This window comes from Manis pentadactyla, chromosome 14, assembly GCF_030020395.1.
Source record: "Manis pentadactyla isolate mManPen7 chromosome 14, mManPen7.hap1, whole genome shotgun sequence".
NCBI classification, from domain to species: Eukaryota; Metazoa; Chordata; class Mammalia; order Pholidota; family Manidae; genus Manis; species Manis pentadactyla.
This window is the reverse complement of record NC_080032.1, coordinates 50,584,069-50,605,489: the sequence shown is the minus strand read 5'-3', so window position 1 is coordinate 50,605,489 and position 21,421 is coordinate 50,584,069. Positions and strand designations below refer to the sequence as shown.

The following is a 21,421-nucleotide window of genomic DNA, read 5'->3' as shown; positions in this document are numbered from 1 at the left end:
TGCAAACTTAATAGAAAACCCACGTCGCAGCCAGATTTGGCATCACCAAGGTATGCCCAGAGATTTTTGTTCTAAACAACAGTGCCACTCAGTGGCTGAGCAATGGCAGTGAACTGACAGACAATATGAATGGACAGTGGGCAAAAAGAAAAATGGAGTTTTGAAGTAGGCAATGGTAATATTACAGGCAGATATATACTATGTTGTCATGGTAACTGTACCTGGGAGGTCAGTTAGAGTCTGGACTGGAACAGAAACCTGAGCATCGCTTCCTGTAACTACATCTCCTGGATTTCATAAGAAAAAATAATTAGATTTCATAAAAAGGAAAAAAACAACTTTAATTTTCTTTCATACTTAATATTGTAATACTTTTATCAGTCTATTTGCTAAAAGTACAGTAAAATAGAAAATACAGTGCAATCTTAGAAAAATTAATATATTTTTGAATGCAAATCATTTTTAAGAAGGTTCCTAAAAAGCTTTTATGTATATTTTTCTATAAGAAAAAAACAAATTTCAACTAACATATAGGAAACTTTAGCAATGAAAAGATTTTGCTGAGCAGATTTTATTGTTAGTGTGATTTCATATTTTCTTTCTTTTTTAAAAAAAGTCTTTATCCAAATTAGTTAAATGCATTTAAGAAGTAAGCATTCTTTTAAAACTGATTTCCTCTTATAACAGACAAAATTTATTTTCAACTAAACTTGAAACCAATTTCTTCAGTGGTAAGATAAAGACCTAAACAAGTCCTTATTTCATACTAAGTATTGAAAAGCTTTCCTAAGTTGCCACATGTACTTATAAATGTCAACATGCAAAAATAAATCTGTGAACTGCATACCCTTTAAACTTGATATACTCATGATAGGCGAGATTTCATTTATAAATTGGACCTGTGGTAAATGCTTGAAATAAATAAGTACTCAAATTCAAAAAACAGATAAAGGAAATGGGGAAAGAAGGAGTGTGTTTTAAGAATACAGGAAAGAAAGGACAAGGAGCACAACAGGATATTCTGTGAAGAACTCGCGGTGCTCGCTTATTTAGAAAGAAGACAGCTTGGTTCTCTGATTCCCTTCCTAGATGACAAAGTTCAATGGTAAACACAGTCACTGTCAACAGAATAAGCCTTCTGATATACCAGCATCAGAAGGCCTATGCTATTTTGAGATTAACAAGATAAAAAACAAGCCTTCTTAAAAGGCACCATATTTTCTATGTATGATTAATAGACTTGCTTTTCTTGTAGCTTTTATACAATAATAAAAATCAATTTTTGAATAAATAACATACCCTCAGTGCCTTGACCACTTGCTACAATTACGATTTACAGCAAGGTTGGCTCATCTAGAAATTATTGGGTTGTAATTATATCAGCCCCATCAATTAACAGTATAGGCATTTATATTCTCCTATCACTGAAATAAAATCTATAAATAGGTATGTACTACAAACAAGTGATAAACTGCTTTTATCAAGTCCTGAAGTTTCACAATATAGTTAACTCTATTCACTGATAAATGATGTTGTCCATTTTCTATATATTTGAAGATTTTCAATTCTTTGCTTGCTACCATTTTATTCCACTGCCCCTGGATCACCTATTGGTATACATTTAGAGACTGAAAACTAATTTCATATTAAGTATCACCAGGAAAATTATGGAAGAACATCTGTGTTCCCTCCTCCTTCCTTCATAACTGCACCCCCCAACCCATACACCAACTACTGAATGCCTTTCAAACAGCATATACGTGACTTTTGGGTTTTCCATATAATGGATCCCCTATATGAGCACAAATAATGGAGAGTTAACAAACTTATGAAAACAATAAACATTTTCACCTTTATAAACAACCGTTTTTCAAAGCAACTTTCAAATTTTCCAGCAGAGTACACTAAAATGGCTATTACGTGATCTTTCCTCAAAGGCAGTAGATGACTCTGTTCTGAGAGCATCAGAAATCATATTCCAACACAAGCTTCTGGACAGGCACACACTGCTCACTAATCTCTGGTGTCACAGCACAGCAGGGTACTTGTGAGAAACACCAGTGTCCAGAACCAATGTTGAAGTACCTGTCCTCACACAGTTAACAAATACATCTTTCACCAAAGGATCCGCAGATTCTGGGAACTGGGAGGCTCCAGAGGGATCAGTCAACACCTCTTACTTCAGGTAAGCAAAGCGTCAGAAGGCTTCTGAATTCTGCTCACAGTTCACTGGTAGGTGAATGAGGGAAAAGCATCAACCTTTGCTAGTTTCTACCTGTATAAACTGTTATCTTTTGGTTTTTACTCTATTTCACTCAAACTTTTCAGCAGGGAGGGGCATTAGCAGGAATATTTGTCTTTACAATGAAGCTAGACATAGTTTTGTAGATTGACATGAGGAGAATGAACCAGAAATAAAAAGACAGAAGTGGTGCCAAACCAGGCCACTTTCTTTCAGCGTAGCGATGGGCTACAGAATGCCCTAGTGGTATCATGTTCTAAACGTTTTGCGTAAGTGTTCTGTCGTCTCCTTTTAACTGGGACCTTAGTTTTTCATCAGTTGTTCCATCCTCATGCACTTCCCTTCTCACTTACTGTGATATTAATACTTGACATTTCCTTTGAGATGCAACTTTATATTTCTATAGTCATTTGGCTTGGTTTCTCAGAAAATCTAAGCTACAGCATTAAGAGATTCTCTGACTCATTTGCCTGCCATCAGTTAAAATTAATACTGACTACAGCTTGTTATCAAAGCAATATTGAAATCATATTTGTTTAGAACAATAAAAGAGTACAATTAAGAAATACATAAAATAACATTTATTTCCATTCTGGAAGTGGGCATATCTCCTGGCATTAAAATATATTTACAACATGTTAATGATGTGAAGCCCCTTTTCTTTAAATCATGTGTGATCGCTTTACATTAAAAAGAAAAGAATGTAATTTTAAACAAGATATTTTTGTGTAAGCTAAATTGAGTATTCTAGTAGAAATTTAAATACTAATTATATAAAGTCTAATATTTCACATAGGCTGATAGATAACATGATATAACTGATGGAAGAATATACACATACTAACTACTGAATAATATTTATTATTTTGCAGCCTTGGGGAATAAAGTCCATTTAACTTCAGTTTATCAACTTAAATGCCAATGATTAATAAATTTTAATAATTTTGGATGCAATCTTCTTAGAGTATATGGAACATTCTTACTGAATCATTATCACTATTGTCATTGTCAACACCAGTTATTGAACATGGCTATAACACAGGGATCCTGTAAGACATGAATGAGGCATGGGTCAGGACATTTGCCCTGCTACCTAAAGGCCACAGACTCCATTCTGTGAAGTCTTAGGAGTAATTTTTGTAGATTTTCTGTGATGGTGTTACTATTTCTTGCTTCTGTAGTATAGATAGCAGAGTTCCACCACTAAAAATAAATGTAGCTGTTTCTAATCTGCTATGAATAGGGGGCTGAAATACATATGTCTCAGTGGAAAATAAGAGTACAAAGGTGCTGATTAAGAAACTGAAGGGCTCTCTCCTGAAGCACTGGGAAGGCCCTGAAGCACGGCAGGGCTCTCCTGGGTCCCAACATCGGCGGGAGACGTGGCAGTTCCACCCAGGGCCACCTGCTCAGACGTTTTCTGGTTCTAACTTACAATGCCTGGACTCAAACACCTACTTTCGCTGCTTGGAGTCCTATTTAGCCTTCTCCCCTCAAGCTTTAGTTTGTACTCCTCTGAGGTAAAAACAAGTGCATCTGTGAATGCCAGGGCCAGGAAAGCCCACTGTACTGAACTTCTGTTTCAGGTTCTCTTCCGGTCAGAAGCATTGTTGTACAAAGTCAGAAGATATCATGGTCAACTGATTTCAAGTTCTGTGTGCGACAGCTCCTGCCGTACTCTATGGGCGTGCAAGGGACTCAAATGCAAATGTACCAGGATATAAATGTTAGGCACCTTAGCAAATTACTTCAGAAAATGTTCTTAATTAAGAGCAATATAAAATCTGATATTCCAACTTAAAAAGGATCTACTGTAACAGATTAACCAGAAATTAAGTTTTGCGTTCACTTCTGTTCCTAGGAGGTCAGGTGCTCACAGGTGGGAGGAAGGTCCGGCCACGCAGCCACCAGTCCACCTGCCTGTGCTCTCGCTCACCTCTGTTGAGCCGCACCGGCATGCTTTCTGATTTCATCAGCCTCTGCTGCTGCTGTGAGTGGTGCTGGGGGGCCTCTGCGAAGGTCCTGGTGGGAACCCCAGCAGTGCAGGAGCTGCACGAGTTCCCGCTGCTGCCTCCTGGCACTGGGCCACTCACACTGCCTGCGACCGTTGCTGGAGACATCAACTTTCTTCCAAAATTAATCAGGCTATTAGAGACCTTATTTATGTTCAGGGGAGCACCTTTGGCATTGATCCTACAAAAAAAATTAGGTGGCAAGATATTATTTAAATTGGAGACAACTCTTTCACATATGGCATTGGTATAAAAACTGTATCTTACCTGCTTTGAAAAGGCCACTGGCTAAGTCAGCTCCACAAAGCGAGAAATGAAAACTTAATAGCGACCACAGAATAATAAACAAGATCCTTATGGGTGTGACTTATAGAAAATAGTCTTATTTTTCATTCATTCTTTCAATAACCAGGGCCAACATTGCACTAGGTTCTGAGGACACAACTGTCCAAAACAGACACCATTCCCTTACTGGAGCTTTTTATCTAGTAGGGAAGAAATATATTAATCAGATACTCACACAAAGAAATGTCTGATTCAATGTCCTGAGATGAGGACTAGAAAGGTGAGGTACAGGGCTGGGCAAGCCTCGATGTACTCATAGCAGGGGTACCTACAAAGTGAGGCTGAGAGGAGATTTCCTACAGAAACTGGCATGTGGGCGCCAGGCTACATTTAATCTGATTTTGGAAGTAAGTGTGATTCTACAGCGTCTTACTATGCTGATGGACAGTGACTGTAACGGAGTATGTGGGGGGGACTTGATGATGGGGGGAGTCTAGTAACCATAATGTTGCTCATGTAATTGTACATCAATGATACCAAAATAAAAATAAATAAATAAATAAAGTAAGTGTGTCTGAGAGTCACAGAGTAAATGCACAGAAGTTACATCCAGTGCCCCAGTCACGAGAACTGTAACCCACGCCTGCCCACCCCTGCACTCACTCCGTAGCCTCCCTCACCTCCATGCTTTGCTTTTCTTGACAGCACTTTGCATCGTCTGCCATACTATGTATTTTCCTTACTTGTTATTATTTGTTCCCCTCCTCCAATCCCCACTCAAATAAAAGTTTCATGGAGACGAAGGACTTCTGTCTCTCTGCCTAGGTCATAACAGGTGTCTTCTCAATATTTGTTAACCAGCAGCTACATCTGCCTGTCCTCGAGGTCTGTTTGCCTGTTTAGATGGCCAGCCTCTCTTTGTGCCCTTAGAGCCCAACTCTCTGCTTTCCAGCTGCTGCTCCTGCATCTCCCTCTCCAGCATCATCATCTCCTTTTCTACTCTATGGTTCCCATTAGTGTGCAGCCATGGGTGGGGTGTGTGTTCCAACTTCTCCTTTGAGCCCTTGCTCCTTTCTAGGTACCCTCATGCTTCTTTCCCTCCTCACAACGTGTACTTTTCAAGCAGTGACTTAACAGGCTGCTCCTGCCTCTGCAGTCTTTGGCTCTCTGGGGCCTCCTTGCTGCTGCGCAGAAACCACTCCTCAAGGCCACCAATGACTTCTGCACTGCAGAGCTGAAGGCCCACCCTTCATGAGGCCGCTCCCCCTCTCAGCAGCTGTGTGCTGCCTGGGACACCCCGTCTCCTCCGCTTTGGCTCAGCTTCCGTAGTTTGCAAGCACCCGGGTTATAACTGTCTGGCCAATAGTGGACCCCAGGTAACATTTGTTAAATGAATGGTTACTTCCCAAATGACTCTGATCTTGAAGTATCTCAGGGTTATTGTCTTGAAGACAAGTTATGACTATAAATTATTTCAGTTGTAGGAGGCAGTCCAACTCCACTGACAATACTTAAGTTTTGGCATAAGAATTCTCATGCCTGATCAACTAACTATGGACAGTAAGTTTAAAAAAAGTATTTTTATTGCCCAAATCATTAACAGAAGCTTATTTCCTCACATTTTGCTTCTTTTTCATAAAAGTGAAAAACTGAAAATCGAGTTTGAGGGATCCAGTTAATTCATTTTTATTTAACTATAATCTTATGATCATTTCCTTCTCTCAGATCCACCAGCACTTACATAGTAATTCTACTTTTTATATAGCAGCTTTATCTTTGGCATTACTAGATAGCTCCGAAACAGAACGGATCCACAGTTCTATAATAAAAAGGAAAGAACAGTATGCTTCTTCCATAAAGGTTTCTTCAATGATGCTAGCTAATATTATGGGCTAGGTATTGGAGACTTACATTACTTTGTAAATGAGACCAGTCAAATTTAAAATCTGTAATTCAGCTTTATAAAAGGAAGATCATTCATTTACAACTCAGTGAAATGTGAAAAAATCATTTTTCAAATGGTTCTTTTTTCATCGTCTCATCTTAAAGAACTGAGCCATTTAATGTCCTTCCAAAAATTATTGAAAGTTAACATTTCTTAATGGAAATCAGAATATATAGTGATTATACACCACTTAATTCCAGTTTTCAGCTGCTCCCTAATGAAGTAGAGAATTTTCAATTTATACACACTAAAGCTTAGCAACAGAGAAGGCACTCAGTACATGTTTATTGGGAAAAAGAATGAGTGACTTGAAAAGAACTCATAAGTTCCGGATTAAGAAGCCATCAACTTCCAGCATGGTACTGTGTTCAGCAGCCCACACGTGGTCCCACTCCCTGTGTGTGGGAGCAGAGAGAAGAGCTGTCATGATATTGAAGTGCTACTGCATTTCAGTTTTGCTTGTTTGCAAGTCAAGATTCATAATTCATGGATATGAAGAAGTTATAATGTTGTTACCCTTTTTTATAAACAAAAATGTGCTAGTCAAATTCCCATATTGCCAGTTGTAAAATTTGTATGTTGATACAAGGACTAAGAAACTGCTAGAGCATCATCAAGAGAATATGGTTAATGCATCTTCATCACTACTACTAACCATGAAAAACAGACAGATCATCATGCCAAGCAACTTTTCATCTGATTAGATCTTAAAAGGGGATGAGCTCTGTTTTCCTCTTTTGAACATTTTTTTGTTTCTAACCAATTTCTCCCTTATCCACTCTACCCATTGCTTCCAGAAGAATATATTCTTTTCAAAACAACTATTGAAGGTGACTATGTATTTTTCAAGTATAAACTGTTGTAAACCATGTTTCCCTAAACTTCTAGGGAAAGCTTACTGTCCATAGTTGGTTGATCAGGCATGAGAATTTTTATGCCAAAGTTAGCTAATATAGCACTTAAAGATTAGTAGCAGCATTCTTCACAAGAAATAGTAAACAATTTGCAATAATTATTATTGGCTGTGATGTATACTATTAAGTCATGTGTGCTAAATTAGTGAAAACCCATGTGGTTGCCAGAGGTCTGATGGACAGCAAGGACAGGGTTGAGGAGTGCGATGTGTGGTGTTGAAATAAATAGCATGAGGACTTTTGACTTAAGGCATTAAATAAATTTAATGAGAACTAATTCTGTATGAATTTTGTCTACTGGAAAATAGACTAGCTTATACAAATACTTTTATTAATTAATTGGAAATGGTCTTAGTTTACTACAATGGTAACAAGTATGTTCACTAAAAACAAGTCATTCTAAGGTACCTTATTTCTTGCCTGAGGTGTTTGTGAGACTTTATGAGGTATGTCCATGCCAGTGGATAGGACAGAGAATACTATATGCTCAAGCCCAAGCAGTTACACCTGAAGTGTACTGCTGAATGTTCTAGTCCCACCAAGGGCTCCTGGTGATGATATGTGTTTCAGGCTTGTTCACAGACCTGCTCACCAGTCATTTTTTTAAGGTCATAACTTCTGTCAATAAGCTGTGTGACTTGGAAGAGTTGTTAATGTCTGCCATCTAGACCTAAGTTTATCTTTAAACAAAGTGGGCTGAATTAAATAATATTTTGTGTCCCCTTTTGATAGAAAATTCTACAATTCTGTGTTCTGAAGAAAGAGAACACGTACTTATTGAGTTTGAGACCAGAGGCTGCAGAGATACCTAATACAGCAGATAAAATAATCAAAATTTAAAATACTCTCAACAGGTTAATATGAGAAACAACTAAACAGATAATATTTAACAAAGATTAATAAAAGCTTATGTATTTCGGTTAAAACTTTTTATAACTGCACATTACATACAGAATAGGGTAACATGGATTAACATGAGTTCATTAAAAAAAAAAAAACCGAACTCCCAAACATTAATGTTTTGGTTTCATCTACAAGGCTATCCTGAAGAAAAGTACAATTCCTGGACTATGTTAGTACTAGATGAGTGATCCTCTGGCCCCAGTCTGGCACGTGAGAAGCTGGGAAATCTCCATTCTGTCCTAACAACAAGTAAAAAGCTGAAAAACTGAAAAACAACTTTTTCTGAGATCCCTAAGAGAAGTGAGGTCCCAGGGCAAACTGCTGTCTCCGAACTGGAGAAACGATGGGGTGAGTACGGGGAATCACAACTCACTGAAGCAGAGAAGCACAGAATCAGCAAGGGGAGGTAAATCCGGACTGTAGTTGACAAGCTGCCAGGGGCTCAGTGTGGGTCCCGGGGACCCAGGCCCAGGGTCTGGAGATTTGAGGCCAGCCCACAGTTTTGTGAGTTTTACCTCACGGAGCTCTACCAGGTTCTCATGATAAATATGGGAGAAAACTAGAACTTCTGGAAGGAGGCAGGGAAAATGAACGATTTATAAATGAACGTTCTGTTCTTCTTAACAAGGCCTGGCTTTGGGGGAAATTAGTTAACCAAAGCCTAGCCTGCTGGGGTTTTGTCAGAGCCTAACTGACCTACAGGCAGGGAAATACCCAACCCCAGCCCCCTCTAGCCATGCCGTCCCATCTAAGTTAGGGAGCGGGGCTGAGAGGCATGTGTGAAGTTCACTGTCCAGGGTCACAGGCTCAATGAAACACTGAGACCTAATCATAGGACTACAGAATGCTTCCCCTCCTGCAACACATTATCATCACATTGGTAAAGGTTAATTGTAGCAGTTCCTTTTACCCAATACATTGTGTCCAGCTATCAAAGAAAAATTACAAAACATACAAAAAGAGGGAAAAAATAACCCCGCACAATTTAAAGAGACATAGCAGGCATCAGAACTACACTGAGACCTAGCAGGGATGTTGGAATAATCAGGGAATTCAAAACAACTATGATTAAAATGCTATATGGATAAAGTAGAAAGTATGAAAGAGCAGATGGGAAATGTAAGCAGAGAGGACGAAATTCTAAGAAAGAAAAAAGAAATGAAGAGATAAAAAGAATACTGCAACAGAAATGAAGAATGTTTTTGATGGTATTGGGCTGGACACAGAGGAGGAAAGAGTCTCTGAAGACTCTTTTTTTTGGTAATTTTGGTAAAAGACTCTTTTAATTTGGTAATGCATTAATTTCTGGCTGTGTGGATGAGCACTGCCTGATTGTAATAACATTTCATCCCAGAGAGCCATGTGTCCACATGGCCCCCTCCTTTGGGTGGTGTGCTGAAGGCCTGGGGCTGGCTAAATTCAGGCCTGCCTTATCTATGGGGACACCTTACTGGGGCAGAACTCTCTGTCCAGTGTTTTGTTCCTTGGGGTGCTGGCAGCACAAGAATGATCCCTCCTACTGTAGCATGTAGTCTTTGTCCTCCCACCCATAGCCTTTGTCTCCTCCCCAATGAAAGTGGTTCCCACTCTGCCCACGATCGCGGTGCACAACCTTATCCAGCTGACAGATCCTGGACTCCCTGACTGTAAGTCCCAATAAGCCCTCATGTGTCATACGGTATCTCTTGGTCTTTTCTTTGGCCTTCTGAGTGATTTCCTTTCACAGCTCTCCCTTTTGGGTGTGCGATCAGACTTGTGATCACACACTGTCAGAATTGAATTTTGTGTTTATAAAGCAGTGTGACAGTGGGAGACAGAAAAATTACACAGGAAGAGGAATGGTGAAAGAACAAGTCCCCCAGTATTGTGAGGGAGCCATGAGGGAGGGCAGTCCTTTTTTCAAGGCTTTACAACATGAGATGAGTTACGAATGTTTGCAGGAGAGTTAAAAAGCTAGGACAGAGGGAAGGAATCCTTTCTAATGATTTTACAGGCTCTATTTAAAATAGCAAATGCTCCATTTCTGGAACTGTGTAAGTAGAGATTGGAGAATCACCTTCCAACACACAGGTTCCCCAGTCCTGATTCAGGTAAGTGGCAAGGTAAAATGAAAATGCTGTTAGTTTTATGGCAAGAGATATGGGAGCCAATAAATACAAAGATGTGTGAGTCCACAGAAAAGTCCAAGGAAACAGTCACATTTAAAAACACAGGCAGAGGAGGGAACAGGTTAGATGCAAGAAAAAAGAGGAATTTATTTTCTCTTAATTAAAAAGAAAACCTATAAGACATCTACACTAAAAATTATAAAACACCATTGAGAGAATCTGAAGACCTAACTAAATGAAGAGAGTCTATGTACATGGGTTAGATAATTCAATAATATTAAGGTAGCATTTCTTTCCACAGTGATTTATCAAGCCAATGTAATCCCAACCAAATCTCAATAATTTTATAAAATTGACAAGTTGATTACAAAATATGGAAATGCAAAGGACTGAGAATAGCCAAAATAATGAGAAAGAATAAAGTCATATGGGGGACTGAAACTATTGAAAATCAAGATTTGCTATAAAGCTACATAGTTAAATTAGTGTGGTATTAGAGAAAGGACAGAGTAGCTAGAAATAGACTCACGTATGCATAGCTGGTCAACTGATTTTCAACCAAGGATCCAGTTTAATTCAATAGGGAAAAAGGAAGATTTATAAACAAATGGTACTGAACAGCTGGATATCTACATGGAAGAAAGATGGATCTTGATCCTTATTTCACTCCACCCACAAAAGTTAATTTGAGGTGGATCACAGATTTAATACAAATATGAGAACCACATAGCTTTTAGAATAATACAGAAATCTCTGAGACTGCACAGCAAAGGGCTGAGCAGGTCTGCACCTTCCGAAGTTGCTAGGACTGGCCCCTGACTGACAACTGGGAGGTAAGTTCTAGCCCTTGGGTGTCCAGCCTGATAAGAACGTCTTTGTGTACCTGGGGCCTTAGCTACCAAATAGTTTTTGCTAACAAGGGCATTTATAGTAAAAATCTGTTTTTGTTCAACCCAGACCTCATACCACACTGTATCAGATTGTCCTCTGAGGTGACTGGAGACTGAGCTAATCTTAGGCAAGCCATTGCTTCATGCCTGCATTACTCTGACAAAAAACTCTGGGACACTGAGGCTTGGGTGAACTTCCCTAGTTGGCAACACTTCACATGTGTTATCATGCCTTGTTCCTGGGAGACTGAAGCACTCCACTGAGGAGGAAGCTTGCATTTGGTTCCTCCTGGACTCCACCCTTTCTCCTTTCCTGACTGTAACTGTTTCCTTTTGCCCAAATACACAGGGACCATGCATATAACACTTGCTCTGAGTTCTGTGAATCCTAGTGAATCATCAAAGCTGACACTGGCCTTGGGGTCCCTCAGTAATTGAGACTAACGGGAGGCAAGGGTTTGTTAGACAGGAAACAAAATGCACTAGCCATAAAAGAAAAACCTGATAAATTTCACTGAAATAAAAATTTTCTGCTTATCAAAAGACATCATTAAGAAAATGAATAGGCAAGTCATACACTGGGGAACAATATTTGCAATATATATTTCTGACAAAGTCTCCTATTCAGAATATATAAAGAATTCCTACAAATCAAGAATAAAAAGACAAACAACCCATTAAAAATAGGCAGTATACCTGAACAGTAATTCACAAAGGAGATATTATATCACCAATAGGCTATGAAAATTTGCTCAACATCATTAGTCATCAGGAAACTTTAAATTAAACCGCAACGAAATACCATTTTGATACCAACCAGAATGGATAAAATAAAAACTGACAACAGCAATTGCTGGCAAGGATATAGAGAAATTAGAACCCCCATATATTCCTAATGGGAGTGGAAAAAGTTACAGGTACTTTGTAAAACAGTTTGGTAGATTCTTATACAGTTAAACATCTATCCTATAGAGCAATTTAATTTCTAAGTGTTCACCCAAGAGAAATAAAAACATCTACAAATAACAATAACAACAGACAACATCAAGACACCTGTGCAAGAATGTTCAAAGCAGCCTTATTCATAATACCCCAAGTCTGGAAATAAGCCAGTACCAGTCAACAAGAGAATACACAAGCACATTCATATAATGGAATATGACTCAACAATCTAAAGGAAAAAACTACTGGTACATGCCATGAAAACAGATGAATTGCAAAGCCATTTTGCTGAGTGAAGAAAGCTAGACACAAAAGAGCACATACTGTGTGCATTTATGTGAAACTCAAGAAAGGGCAAAACTAATACATGGTGACAGAAATCAGAAAGTGGTTGCCTTGGGATAAAGGGTTAAAACTGCCTGTAAAGGGATATGAAGGAGCTCTCAGGTGAAAGAAATATTCATTGGAGATGCACTGTTTTGGATGGTGGTTACATGGGTACACACAGCTACTAAAGCTTATCAGATTGAACACTGCATATCTGTGTGCTGGGTACAAATTATACATACATTAAAAAACAAAAGAAGAAAGATCTATTCACTCTGGAAGAGACTGGAGAAAAGTGTTGCCAATTTACCTAAACTGGTTAGGAATTAACAACTCTCTCTGATGGAACAGGAAGAGCATTTCAGAGTTTGTGTTTATAGCACAATCTCTGTTATTTGAGAAAAAAAAAAAATCACAAAATTACATTTATATAGAAATCAGTGCCCTCTGAAATTCTGATCAGCCAATTAACTACTAATACTGATAACCATGGGCTTCTTGGCTTGGGGAATATTATTAGCATAATATTTGAAACCATATTTTACCAGTAACATAGGTCTGAAAAAATGCAGTCACTTGTATATAAATAAGATAAAACCTAATTAATTTTAAAATCTTTTGACCATATAAAATGGAAATTGTCCAGAAGAATTTTATTTATTCATTCATTCAACTAAGGATTTACTGAATACTGTGAATAGTACCAGGTACTGTGTTAGTGCCTGGGAATATGGCATTTCTTACATCCAGACCCTTGACATCAGGATGAGCTATTCTACAACTGAAGTTAAAAAGCATTCATTTATTTCACTATTTTGAATTTGTTCTCTGTGTCAGGTGCTTAGGAAAGAGCAATGAATGAGATAGATGTGGTTCCTGTTCTTACAAAGCTTGCATTCTACATATGCTTACAACTGCGGGAAGGATCCTTGTGCTTCCGGGATCCTGCACTTTCTCAGGCCAGGACCTGAGAAGAGTACCCCTCCACTGAAGTGGATCCTGATCCAAGGAAAGATGGAGAATGATCAGCCACCAGGCATTCTGGGGTGGGAATGGATCGCATGCCCTTACTCCTTAGGTGCAGGGAGGCCCCCTGAAGAATGGGGGATACGTCTTCAGAGCCCAGGGACTCTCGTATTAGAATCTTGTTTACCTGGAGCCTGGCTTCCTCTTAGATCTGCGCAGAGAACCTAACAAGGGCCTTTTGCAGAGTGCCTACCTATCAGAATTATAATTCTGGAATTTTTCATCACTGATACCAATTAAGTTGTTTAAACTTAGCTCTGACATGGGGGCAGAGAAAAGCTGGGAATGTTAGCACAGAGAATATTGCTAATCTGGTGAGTGGAGAGATCAGGAACTAAGCTGATTCTTCTCTCTATGAAGGCCTAATTGAATCAAATGAAATTTCTAATTTCAGTGAAATGAAATTGTTTAAGTGAGTTAAAAGACCTACAGTTGTGGAGTCTGGAAAAAGGCACCTCTGGGTAAAGTGACACATGCTCTTGAGACACTGCTGATGGCTCAACTGCCATTATTTCATCACCACAGAGCAGAAAGAACACACATTTTTAGAAATTGTGTTATGTCCTTTTCGAAACAGAAAATGCATGGATGTTCTGGAATAAGGCATGTGGATCTACTCTTACTCGAAGAGATGGCAGCATTTAACAACTGTGAAATTCTGTTCTCTGACTATGCGACAGGGCATTTTAGTAGTCACAGATTCCTAAATAAATTAGATGGGTCTTTCTGAATACTGGTCACAAGTCAGATGTACTTACATTTTTTATAGCAGCAATTTCTGGTTATTTAAGGACAAAATTGGAACAAGATTTGAGTGTTAAATTGTCGTTCTGTGCTCAAAAGTTGAATGAATAAGAAAATGTCAATTCCCATTTTTAAAAAGAAATGTGCAAGTAAGTAAAATCAGAGCACAGTGAATATTATATCCACACACGTAACAGAAAATTTACCACTAAAATACCTAGGCACTTGCATTTAAAGACTTAATTATAGCAATCCATGCATGGTAAAGCAGAGAAGAGAAATCAGGCTTGATTTCTAGAGATATTCTTATCCATGAAATCACATGTCATCTTTGCATCCTCATCCTTTATTTGGACAAGCAACACAAAGAGAAGTCCACTGCCATAGATGGGAGCAGGTATCGTTTCTCTGCTTTTCAGGTGTCTGCCTGCCTCTTGTCTGCCCTTTGCTTACTGATCACTGCTGGAGGTTCCCTAATGAGTATGTGTATCTTCTCAGGATCATTCCCACTCCTGTCTTGCTTCTCAATGACAGCTGCAATTAACTCTTTCATAGGCTCTAAAGGCTAAGAAAGTGGTTGGAGGGCTGAATGAGCCCAGCCTGGTAAAAGCACCTTCGGCCTTAAATAACTACATGGGGGCTTTACTAATGGTTTCCCAGCTACAGTGGTTTTTGGTCACAGATAAAGCAGTGACATGATAAACAGACCACCCAGGAACAGCGTGGTGGTTGTAGGGCTACAAACAGAACTGGAAGAATTCTCTGGCAAGGTTTTCAAGTTTGTCTCAATTTATAGTCCCTCAACTGGTGGCTAAGGATATCCATGCACCTTCTCCAGTGTGGGCCTGCCTGCTTGCTCATCCGATCATTCACTCATGCATTTAAAGCCACTCTAATGAGGTGTGATTGACATTCAAACAGCTGTACATAGTTAATGTGCATAACTTGATGAGTCTGGAGATAAGCACACATCTGTGGAACCATCACCACAGTTATGCCATAAACATGCCCACCCACTCCAACAGTTTCCTCCTGCCCTCTTTATTTATTATCATTTTTATTTATTTTACATTTTCTGATAAGATCACTTAAATAAGATCTTAGCAAAGCTAAGCAGAGTATTGACTATGGGTACTAAACTCTGATCTCTAGAACTTACTCATCTCTGGCTCATTTATTTTTAATTTGCTAATTTGAAAGGTTAAAATGGTACTTTATTGGTGTTTTAATTTGCAATTCTTTGGCTAATTAGGAGTGTGAACAGCCTTTTCAATGTTTATTTGCTGTCTGCACTTCTTTCATTGAGTGCCTACTATATTCTAGGCACTACTTCAGGCACTGTGGGTACAACAGTTAACAAGGCGAACTTGAAGAGTTTACACTTTCATGTAAGAAACAAACAGTAAAAACCAACAAAAACCCTAATAAATTTTCTTAAAAGATAAAAATACCACTTCATGTAGCAAGAATTGCTATAAAAAACAAAAACAATAATGATAGCAAAGCAAGGGGAAAGAGTAAAGGGACCCATTATTTTAGATAAGGTAGTCAAGGGAGGTACTCTGGAGAGAGGTGCAGACGGACTGAGTACGACTAATGACGCGGATCCCTGGGGGAGACTCCCGGGGCGGGAGAGGCGGGAGCAAAGCTCCTGAGGTGGGACCTGCTGAGGAGCAGTAAGCAGCCAGCGGGGCTGGAGACCACTGAACAATGTGGAAGCGTGGCAGCGGCAGCTGGAGGTTACAGAGAGAGGAGGCCACACCAGCGAGGCCTGCTTCGCAGGCCATTGAAAAGGCTTTGGGTTTTATCCTGAGTGTTCTGGGAGGTCATGGAAGGGCTCTGAGCAGTGAAGTGATGTGATCAGACTTACGTTAATCTAAAGGCTATGTGGAAAGCATCTGTAAGGACAGGAGAGGACGCAGGGAGACTAGTCAGGCCACTGGTAGTGACAGCAATGATGTGGGGACTCAGGATCAGCAGCACAGAGAGAGAAAACCAGTTTGTTTCAGGATATATTTTGAAGAGGATTTGCTGATGGTGTTCATATGTGTATCGATGAGAAAAGGACAGGTCAAGGGCAATTCTAAGACTTGATCAACTAGGTCATGCTATTTATTGTGATGGAGAAACACTACGGGAACAATAGGTTTATCAAGAGGTAGATTCAAGAGTTTACTTGGGAATGTATAAAGTTTGAGATGCAGGTGGGACATCTGAGAGGAACTGTTGAGTATGAGTCTGGAGTTCAAGAGAAGGGCTCAAATGGAAGATAGCAGTTAAGGACCCTTCAGTCATAAATGGTATTTAAAGCCACGGACCTGGGTTGAGATTCTGCAGGGAATGAGTACCGGGAAGTACAGAACCCTGGAGGGTGTCCTACCTCTGCAGGCAGAGCAGGAGGCTCCAGTGCAGCACGGTGTGAGACGGACGGTCACTGAGACGGGTCCTGCGTTTCTTACTGAACTGCCTAAGTTCTTTATGTATTAATGACATCATAGTTTATCAGTTATTTCCTCTACAAATATTTCCCCAATTTTCTGTTTGCCTTTTGATTTTTCATATATCTACTTAAAAATAATGTATAATATGGGGAAGGCAGTATAGCACAGAGAAGACAAGAAGTGGCTCTATAGCATTTTTTTTTTATTAAGGCATCATTGATATACACTCTTATGAAGGTTTTACAGTGTCACGGAGTTACTACTTGTCTTCCTGGCACCATCAAACCATGTGTGCCAAGACTCAATAGTATCTTACTATGCTGATGGACAGTGACTGCAATGGGGGGTGGGCTTGACAATATGGGTGAATGTAGTAACCACAATGTTGCACATGTGGAACCTTCATAAGGTTGTATATCATTGATACCTTAATAAAAAAAATAATGTGTAAAAAATCCAGTAGTTGTTCTCTTTGTGATTTCCATTACTTATAAGGTTAGAAAGTCTTACAATAACTAGAGGTCAGACTTGTATTTTATTTCTCTGCTTGCTTGTCCCAGTGCACTTCGAGTCACTTGGAATTCATTTGGCATGCGGAAAGGTAGGTTGTAAGGTGATACCTTCCTGAAAGATCTGTAAAATCTCCTAACATCATTATTAACTCTTCCCTTGCTTTCTGGACTGTGATGTCTTCTTCACACACTATGTTTCATTTGGTTCAATTTCAATTTTAAGCTTTGAAACTGTAATAGGATGAAAAACCTTCCTTCAATGTGCTTATAAGGAAATTCGTGAAACAGAATCAACACTTCTGAGAAGAAAAATGCAGGAACAGAAAGCAGAAAATAGAAAATAAAGCATGAAGGGGGAAAAGGAAGAATACAGTTCATTTCCTTTTTTTGAAAATGAAAAAGATGTTAAAAATGTAGATAGATAATACATGTATACTTATAACACATATCTGCTGAGTAACTTTCCATGCCAGGCACTGTCCTAGGTGTGCTTAAAGGGTGAGTAAGGCAAAGTGCCTGCTTTCCGAGGCTTAGATTCTAGCAAAGAAGCTGGAGAGACAGACGCCACATAGATAAATGAAGCAGCTAACCTCAGTTAGTAATGAATGCTGCAGAGATAAGATGGGACAGCGGCGCAGTGAGGAGAGGTGAAAACAGGGAGGTCAAGAGTGGCCTCTCCACGATGTCAGGGCTGAGCCCTAAATCACGCAAGTACCAGAGAAGCTGAAGTGGGAGAGGGAAGAAGAAGTGTGAGCATGGGAGTTAAGAGCAGGCAGAGCAGCAGGGCTTAAGGGCAGAGGGACAGGAAGCGGTGCAGGAGGCCGGCTGAGTTCCGTGTGGGGGTGTGACAGAGTCCCTGTCAACTGAGAGCTCCTTGGCTGTTGTGTGAAAACTAATCTGGTGGTGGTGGCGGCGGGGAGGGAGAAGTGGGAGAGAAGAGACTCTGGCTAGGAAGCTCCAGTATGAAGAAAGTACCTAAAATACCTTGTTCTTATAAACATAACCCAGCTAAATACTTGACACGATGGTGAGGGAATATAAGTGGCTGGACTGTAAGACTCCTGAGGGCAGGGATTTTTGTTTGGTTTGTTCACTGTATATCTCTAATGACTAGAATAAGGAGAGTCTGGCACTCAAATATTTGTTAAATTAAATGAACCAAGTGACTATAGGGAATAGCCTTTTATTTGTGAAACAAAAATCAGATGAAATGAAGAAACATTAGAGAGCCTCAGAGGAGCCACACGGGCCATGGCGCCAGTCTCCTGACCCCACAGCCCATCAGAGCCAGAGGGGTGTCCACCGAGGATGGATAATTTGAAAATAACAGCACACTAAAACAGGGTTCAAGATACAAATTTAAGTTTACCACTTCCTTGTCAACTTCTTTTCACCCCTCAGACCATGAGTTTCTCTATATGGCAGGAATTAGTCTTCTTTTTAACTCTCCAAATAAGAGCAGACCATGTCATGTATGTGTATTGCTTAAATGTATATTTAGGTTGTTGGAATCCTGCTGAAGAAAAGCTAGCACGTAGGCTTAAGGAAGGAAATTCGGACAACTTGGCAGCATTTATCCTCACTAACATTTTAGTCTTCCAGAGTAAACTTTGAAATTACATTCTAATTTGAGATGGTTCTGGTTTGACAAGTTAACTCTTGAGACATCTGAGTACAGTATTATGAAAGAACAAAACTGTTCATCAACCCTTTATGCCAGTGTTAATTTCTTTTAAAAGTAGGGTTTTAATGTTTTTTATTCCTACAGTGACCCTTAAAATTTCTATGTATATAATCACAAATGTGCACACAAGATGCATTTATAAGCTTATTGTGTAGTTCTAAGACAGTTGGGAAACCCAATTTTAATTTTGTTACTGAAATAATTTAAAAATATGTTATAGAACTGCTTCTTTTCAATCAACAGCAAGGATCTAGAAAGAGATTATACAAGTAGGCACAATTTATTCAGGTTTATTAGTGTTAGAAAAATGAAGTTGCCTAACTTCAAGCTGTAGCAAGTATTCTTATATTTATTTAGCTTTTCATCTTACTACTGACAGCAATATATATCATTTTTTTATGTCTTAAAAAGAAATCTGAAAATTTATTAAATAAAGATTCATTACATTACATACATTAACCATTGATATGCTAAAATTGGGGAAATTATTTTCAACAAATATGTAAATTTCCTGATGATTTCTGAGAATACCTTTGTGACTCACAACTTTCATCAGAGAAGGAGGACTTACCGGCTTTTATTCATGAGGTCTGCTCCCCGTGCTTTGTAGTAATCTAAATTTGGATGGAATTGATAAGTCACTGGTCTTGGATTTTTCTGTAGGAAAAAAGAAAAAGAAATTGAAATGTATAAAGCTTTTAAAATATATATTAGCACAGAGAAGGACAAAAATGATTGTTTTTATATTCTTTCAGAAAAAATACATATAATAAAGATTAATAATTAATGTGTTTAGGTTTCTCTTACTGTTGAAGTTTTGCCTTAACGAATCTTAGTCCTGATTAGACACTGAAATTGTCTTAATGTTAAATTTTACTTTCCCCTGTCTCAGAGTCCACATAGATTTATTCCTGTCATTAGATTTATTACTGATGACTTTGGTCACTTTCAGTATGACTTGACAAAATACAATCAGATAACATTACAACACAACTGAAGCATTACATGAGATGTAATGTGAGCACAATCTATGCTTCAAGGCTGTAAGACTCAAAGTGTCATGAGGGCTTCATTTTGGAAGAAGAGTAAAAATCACTTAGCTTTTGATAACCAGAATGCTAAATATGTCCACTAGAGGGCACACAAAGTCTTTCTTCTAAAATGAAAGTATTTCAGAATTCAGCAATTCTCTTAAAGTTAGTAATATCTATGTCGTCTAATCTTTATATACGGGTTTAATAAGCACCAGGTAGTAGAAATATTAGCAGGATACCATCACAGTGCAAAAGTAAATTGACCAATGCCCATTTTCATAAAACCAGCAATATACTGCCCTTTCTGGCATTTAATATTTAGAAACATCATAGAAATGTCCCTGAATCATTAGGTTGCCTGTGACTATTTGAGTATGTTGCTATTATCTAATGTGTCTATTATTTAAATGTACCAAGTCTCTCACAGGCGAATAAAAATTAAACAAATACGTTTCTAGTTTATAAAATGTTACATGTTAACAGCATAAATTAAATACCATCATCTCTAATATGTTAATTATGTATTTTTTAATTAAAAAGTTAAAAATCTTATAAATAAATGTGTTCCAATGTTTACCTGAATATATAATTTCAGTTGATAATTAGGACTTGGAACTAGTACATGCCCTGTCTGTGGAGAGATTTCTCTAGATACAGAAAGGCTACATTTTATTTTAATAGAAAATTACCAATATGCATTGATACCAATCCTCAGAGACAAAATCCCAAAGCACTGATATACTTGTATGTAGGCGGGGGTATATAATTGGTAAGGTTAAATAGTTTGAAATTCATCAAGCTAACAAGCTGCATCTTAATGGCCATGATGGACCTTTTCTTTTTCTGCTGAAAAGAGAATATTTGCGCAGCTCAAACCTTTCATATCTCTTCCAAGTCAGCCCTAATCATCTGACGAAAATGACAATCCCTTGATTTAGCGCCAGCTACTACTCCACTGGCTTGGGATTCAACACAGTTCTACAATAATCAAATCTGAATTGCCTTGATGAAGATAACTGGTGCTTCCATGACTACCATACTATTAAGTCTCACAGTGCAACTTTTCTCTCTCTAGGAATTACATAGGTTTCCTCGTGGTGGCTGATGACAACCTGGACCCAAGTATAATGGGAAAATAAAATAGAGGTTAAAGCCATTGGCAGATTGCCAGTGCATTCAAGATTTGTTTAAAAATTAACTTGTGCAGGACTATCACTCATGACTAATTTTGCACTTTATTCTCAGTACCTGGAAATACATTTTGTTTCTGCTAAAAGGCTTTTCTCCTCTGATTTCCAACAAACTAATAAAGGATTATGTTAGTTTTGTTAGAAAACAATGAAAGAAGGGATTACATGGAGCAATTTCTTGAGACATCTTTACAAAGAAATGACAAGCAATTCAAGACAAGA

General features: G+C 38.6%; 1 protein-coding gene across 8 annotated transcripts in view; it reads right to left on the bottom strand.

The window, feature by feature from the left end:
• Positions 1-21,421, bottom strand: part of TBC1D5 (TBC1 domain family member 5) — a 659,247-nt gene that overhangs the window by 83,960 nt on the left and 553,866 nt on the right. For 6 of the 8 annotated variants that reach the window (XM_057491222.1, XM_057491223.1, XM_057491224.1 and 3 more), the window contains 3 exons: positions 19,547-19,632; positions 4,179-4,435; positions 222-287 (listed from right to left, as the gene is read on the bottom strand). In XM_057491222.1, coding sequence (XP_057347205.1) covers positions 222-287; positions 4,179-4,435; positions 19,547-19,632 — 409 coding nt within the window. The remainder of the gene's footprint in view (positions 1-221; positions 288-4,178; positions 4,436-19,546; positions 19,633-21,421) is intronic. The other 2 variants (XM_057491228.1, XM_057491226.1) reach the window with 1 other exon arrangement.